The sequence below is a fragment of the Phaethon lepturus genome, unplaced genomic scaffold (assembly GCF_000687285.1).
Source record: "Phaethon lepturus isolate BGI_N335 unplaced genomic scaffold, ASM68728v1 scaffold2689, whole genome shotgun sequence".
NCBI lineage: Eukaryota > Metazoa > Chordata > Aves > Phaethontiformes > Phaethontidae > Phaethon > Phaethon lepturus.
The window spans coordinates 14,110-20,547 of record NW_010561022.1 but is presented as its reverse complement, the minus strand read 5'-3'; the positions used below and the strand labels follow the sequence as shown (position 1 = coordinate 20,547).

At 46.6% G+C, this 6,438-nt stretch overlaps 1 protein-coding gene across 1 annotated transcript in view; it reads right to left on the bottom strand.

Moving 5' to 3' along the window:
• Positions 1 to 6,438, bottom strand: part of RNF213 (ring finger protein 213) — a gene marked incomplete at its 3' end in the record, with an annotated part of 51,931 nt that overhangs the window by 31,746 nt on the left and 13,747 nt on the right. Inside the window, 8 exon segments of the mRNA XM_010293831.1 lie at positions 632 to 1,772; positions 2,227 to 2,388; positions 2,617 to 2,757; positions 3,285 to 3,502; positions 4,124 to 4,289; positions 4,585 to 5,177; positions 5,468 to 5,626; positions 5,910 to 6,083. Of these exon segments, the coding sequence (XP_010292133.1) occupies positions 632 to 1,772; positions 2,227 to 2,388; positions 2,617 to 2,757; positions 3,285 to 3,502; positions 4,124 to 4,289; positions 4,585 to 5,177; positions 5,468 to 5,626; positions 5,910 to 6,083 (2,754 nt within the window).

The following is a 6,438-nucleotide window of genomic DNA, read 5'->3' as shown; positions in this document are numbered from 1 at the left end:
AATTTGCTTACTCAGTGACGCTTTCCCAGTATTTTTTCAGTGATTTGCAGCTCAGGAACTCCGATGTCAGAGATAGCATCTTTGTGTTTAATAGCCCTTGATGGATGTTTCTCTCATGACTATCTAATCACTTTTTAAGCTTGTGTAAAGCTTTGGGTTCCACAATTTAACTAAGCACTGTTTGAAGAACCACCTCCTTCTGTTTGCTTTTCAGCCTGCCAAGTAGTTTTACTTAACGTAAAAAGCTAGAGGGCATTAAGAGACAGATATTTCCTACACATGAAAAACAGGCAGGCTTTACAGCTCTTGTCCCATCATACATGTATTTTCCTGCAGGCATATTTTAACCTCAGGTGGTCAGATTCACCTTATCCAGCATTAGCTATCTAGTTTATGTTAATGATGTAAGTCAGTAGAGAGAGGTGTCAGATTAGCAAGATGAACCATCTGTAGAGATGCCTATCTCAGGACAAGATGAGCTGTCCTTACAGCTTTCACCCCACTCCACTGACTATAGTCTGAATCATTCTTTTTAACTAGATGCTTATCACTTGGGCAGAAAACCTGGCAGGGTGAACCCCACTCCGATTTTTAACACTCGGCAGACCGCGCTTTGCATGTGACATCTTACCCATGCCAGCTCTTTTGGAAGACACAATCCCAACACACATATTGTCCTTGAACACAGAAGCAGCTGAGCTTGAAGGCTGAGCGACTCTGTAGTGGTGCTGAAGGTATCGCTGGATTTCAGCTAGTGGCCTCTGGGGTGTCATGTGCACTTTGTACTGACTGAAGACAGAAGGGATGTAGCTGTGCTCCCTCTCGCAGTTGCACAGAATGACGAGGCGATAGGCGCTGTTGTAGTGCTGCAGGTGCTGGAATAGCTCCTCTGCTCTGCAGCTGACATCGTAACTCAGCTCATCTGCGTACAGCATGGTGTAAATTTTCTCTCCTCCACTGCAGGGAATGAGGCACCTTCTGAGGAAGAGCCCCACTTGCTCAGCAGTGGTCTGAGGAGTGCACAGCAGAACTTCATCAAAAGTGGGAAGGGGCTGGTTGGGGCTGTTCATGTAAATAGCCAGAGCAGATGCGAGCACCTCAGAGCGAGGGCATGTGATGAGGTTGGGCTGACCAACATACAGAAGATCCCGTGGAAAGTCTCGTGTGACATGCTCTCTCCCCCAGCTGGCCAGATTCTTCAGCCACCCACCAAGTGTATCAATATCCAGGCAGTTCGGAAGGAAGGAGCCCATGTTGCTCATGTAGCACTCCCAGATGCACTCCAGCCGTGCAGTCAGGCCCTTCTCCCCATCCAGCAACACTTGGAAGTCAGAAATAGCCTTTCTTGAGCTGGGAGGCGCCTCACTCCTGGAGGCTCTAAGGACATCCTGCTCGGTGCAGTTGTGTTTTAGGAACGAAAGCATCATCAGGGCACCCTGGCTGGCCGTCCCCTGCCCCAGTTCTGTGCACAAATAGACCAGCTGCTCAGCAGTGTAGTAGTTCAGGTAGAAATGCTGGAATCGTTTTTCATACATGAAGCTTTTCCAACTCTCCAGGAAACTCTCCATCGTCTTGCAGAGGCCTGGGAGCACAGCTGCCATATCTCCTTGCCCTTCCAGCACTGGGATTGGTCCCAAAGAGAAGTCTATGAGAACACATGATTCTCTTCTGGGTGAACAATACACATGAGCGAGCCAGGAGCGGAAGAGCATGTTCCCAGCCGAATAAAGGTCTATAAAGGCCTGTGCAAGTCTTTGGACATTGGAAAAGATCTGTGTGAGGACAGAGGAGAGATTAAAAAAAATAAGCTCATTTACCAAGACAAGTCCCAGTCATGAAACCACAGGAAAGACTTTCAGTCAAAATAAAGGCTTTGGTCCCAAGTCAGGTATGCCAGGCCTTGTACAGGAACAAAAGACTCTGTGGCTTTTTAACAGCAGTATCCCCAGGAAACACTAAGGAATCCCCAACTTCCTACAAAAGCACAGCAATTCCTCCTAGCCAGGAGCATCCCCAACGGAGCCAGAGGATGAGGATACCAGTCCACTGTCCAGCCTCCAGCTTAGTTCTACCTTAATAGGGAACCAAAGAGGCAGGAACATCTATCTGCCTGCTACTATTCATCCCCGGCAACTCAGCTGTAAACCACAGCCTTACAAGCTGATATTCAAGGCAAAATCCAACCCCAGCCCCAACATCAGAAACCCACTGAGTTTCAAATCTGACCTCGGAGAACTTCTCCACCTCCAAGCCTTGCTCCCCCTTTGCTGACATGAGCATCAGTTTGTTCTGCAGTTCACGGAGCTCTGCCAAAGAGTATTTCCATGATGCCTCATTATCCTCAGAGCTCCCTGGGAGGGCAAGGTGCAGGACATTGTCCAAAGAAACCTGTCAGAGACCAAGTCATTAGCGCTGATGTGCACTGAGGTTCCACTCCTGAGGCAGTGCTACACCCAGCAAGGGGGGCACTTAGGAGGCTTGGCACTTTGGGGGCACTTAGCAGCCCCCAAAAAGGAACAGTGCAAAGTAGGAGAAAAGCTACAGTACATTTCTGACAGGCCCTGACATGACAGCAGTGTTACCGGCAGGAGGGGCGTGAAAGCCAAGCAGCCTCACCTTTTGGCCATCAGCTGGTGCTCTGAGAGCATATATTCCTCTGCTGTTGATGGCAGCTGCCAGCGACAGAGACGACAGCTCCACAGACCCGTGGCTCTCTTTCACTGTTTTCAACCACTCCAAGCGTTGAGCTGAAGCACGCTGTGGGAAGAGAAGACATGGCACTGCCCTCATCGCTCTAGCTTACAACTTCTTTCCAAGACAAACAACTTGGGCTGGCATAAGAGTTTCAGAATGAGGAAAGAAGAAAGGAGTGAAGGACTTGGCCACAGCCTGATCTTTCTGCACAGCTGTTCTTTACCAACACCATGGGAGGCTGAACAGAGCCCACAGTGCTCCAATGCCTCTTGCTGTAGAAACAAGCTCTGCTGCAAAGAATAAGCCTTCCCTCTTCTGCATCATCATTCAAACTCTTGCAAGAGCAAAGCTATACCATGTCACACTAGAAAGCCTCAGCAGCACACTGGAGAAATCGGAGCTATACCAGTTACAGTTGCTGCAGTGAATTTTTCTGCCATGGAAACATAAGACGCTTTTCTTCCAATAGCAAGAGCTGCTGTCATATCCCCACAGAAGTGCTATTTGCCCTGTGCAGTCAATCTTCCAGCCACTCTTGGAAGACAGAAGCACAAGAGGATGCAGAGAGGACCTGCTCCAGCAGAACTCACCAGTTTCTTGGGAAGATTCTCATCACTGTCCAGGGCTCGCCACAGCTTCTTCAAACAGTGCATGAAATCATCAAACCCTGACTCTTGCCTAAGCTCGTAGAGCAGGGAAGAGTAGCCATGCACAGTGTCATGGAAACATGCCACACGATCCACATCCATGTCATTCTCCCCAGCAGAGATGGAGGCCAAGTCTACAAACACTTTCAGCTCATTTATATCTTAAATGAGATAAACACATGAATGAACAACAAATGAGATAGCTTTAATGCAATTCCACATCACCACCTTCCACAGAAAACGCAGAATGCCTTTGAACAACATCTCCTCCGCAACCTTCCTCCACCCACCCTGCCAGCAACTTTACTAGGCGATTCATCCACATTACCGACATCTTTGGCCCTGGCTTTTCTCCGCATTGCCATGAACAGCGGATCAACAGCCAGGATGGAAGCAGTGCAAAGGGTGTGCGTCTCTGTGCATGTAAGGCAACTCTAGCAGACATGCAACTCCGACCGCTGCCGTCCTATTAAATGGATGGCCTCTGTTCTCTTAAATAACCAGTTTGAACTGAACAGTGGCAGCCATTAAAAACCTTCAGACCGAGCCCAGCTGCCAGGCAGGGTAGCTACTGTGTGCTACACAAGACTACAAGGGACTACTTCATAGCACCTTCCACACCAAAACCCGTAAAAGATGCGTATAATTCTATCAATACCAGAAGCTGTGAAGGTATAAAGCCCACAGCAGATGGGTCAGAGACATGGCATTCCTTCTGCCCCCACACAAACTGGCATCCCTTCTGGTACCATTTGCCTAATTCCTGGGTAAGCAGCACACACCTTCCAGTGCTTCTCTGACCCAGCAGACAAACTCCTTCTGCTGGGCCAGCTCCCTCAGGCACCCACGACGATTCACAGTGATCCCCTGCAGCAGTCTCTTGGCAAGCATAAGCTCAGGGCTGATGGAGTCCAGCTTTTGTGTCTTGTACGATTCAAGCTTTTCTATCTACAAAGCAATCAGTGCAAACAAATATTCAGCCTGCAGATGTGAAATACAACCTGTTCTCCAGCAGGAAAAGGAAAGCCCTCTGCAAAGCCACACCCCAAACAGAGGAATATCATCTTCTCTTAAGAAAGATTACACAACAGCATTTTGTTTGAACACTTAATTTTTATCTCAAATAAGCATTTTGTGACAGGAAATTACTCTCGACTAAGATAAACTTGCAGGAAGGTACAGATCTACCCAAGCTTTCTAGCCAACACCCTGACAGTACAGAGCTGAAGAAATGGATACTTACTATGTCCAACAAGTTTTCCAGGATACTGAAGTCACCAGAGAGGTTTAAACTCTCTTTGACATTGGCAATGATCTTCGCAGCATCAAAAGTTAAATGCATTTCATGGTACTGCTGAATCTGCTGAAGTCGCTGATCAACCCAGTCTGCGTCTTCTCCAGGTCTAAGTTTACATATGGTATTTAGTTCAGTTTTGATATCTTCAGGATGATTTGTGAATTCACGAAAAATTGTATCAACCGCAGAAAGTGTGAGACTTCCAGATCTGAGATCATCATACAACCTTTCATAGCTCATAAAACAAGGGGAGATTAGACAGCTGAAAACATTATCAAGGTCCAATACAGGAACAATCTTGTCCTCTTCCTCCTCTTCTGAACTTTCATACTCCTCTCCTGCCTTCTGCGCTGCTTCCTCCCAGAACTGCTGGAAGATCAGGCTATCCTTAAGAGTGTGCATTTTCTGGACAAATTCTTTCAGCTCTGGGCTCAAGCTGTAGTAGGTCTGTGGGGGTCTCTTTCCCACATTCACAACGGTATTTAGTCTTTTTGAGTGAATATCTTCCGAGTGTTGAAATTCCACTTCACCTACATCCACTTTAAAACAGAGATAGGTCAGAGATAGATCAGATGGTGGATTAGATGAAGTAAACTGGAGACAGGCTTAGACAAGCTGCAAAATGCTATTGGGCACATGGACCCCTACACACATCATTTGATGCATACTGCACTCATTTGATCCCTCAAACGCTCTAGGTTTACTTCCCCTACCCCTCGTCATCCTCGCTGTGGTTTAGAATAAAACCTGTTTACAAAGTCTAGCCATTTTCAAAGAAAATTGTGTTTTCTGGAGTCACCACTTTCAAATTGCTCCCCCAAAACACTACCTTTTACAGATGCCTGCACCTTCCTACACATGCGCAGAAAGGTTCCTATTGCTTTTTTCTCTTTTCTGAGAAGTGTTACTTCTTCTTGCCTCCTCTGCAGCAATTCTTTCAGTTCTCTCTGGAGTGGTTCTTTGTCTTCTCTTAACAGCTGCTGGTGCTCTGAAAGAAAACTCATCTGTAGTCACAAGGCAGACATTTCCCACCCCCTGCAACCATAACTCAGAGTCTTGGATTTGCAGAGTCAGAAACACCACAGTGAAATGCAGACAACACAAACTGGAGCTGGGAGCTCCACATAAAGGACAAAGACAAAGGCAGCACTGCTAATTGCTGAAGCACCTAATTAGCATTACTAGTCACTGAAGTAGGTTAACAAAGTAGGCCACTGATCACTGCAGGGATGCCGTAAGACAACAGTGCCACCTTTGAACGGTGTTCTTACTTATCTCCCAGATACAGATGAACTGTTTCTCATGCTGGAAAATCTCTTCCAGATGTTTCACAAGGATACACCCTTTCTGGATGTCAGCGGTGACACTCATAAACACAGAGTCTGCTGTGGCCATTATATTCTTTGCTTCATCTGTAAGTTTTTCTAGGAGCTTTGTGTCTGTTCCTGTTCAAGAAACAAAGCATGTAAAATCTAGATCAGCCCTGCTTCACAAAAACCAGGCAGAATCAATAACTATTCAGTGTCATGATACAGAGTCCTTCCATTCCTCATTCTAATCCCTACCCAAAAGCCCATGAACGCATCACACCACCCTCCAACCCCTCATGTTTTTCTGAACAGAAATAGCCAGGATCCCAGGAGAGCAATTCAGACACCTTCATATGGAGAGCCCATACCCAAAACCTGTGGAGGAAACACAACCCATTTTGATCCATTCACATGACACTTTGCATTTTTGTGTAGCAGTAACTTATTAGAACTTCTCGGAGAAAGAAGTTCTGTTCTACAAATACACTTG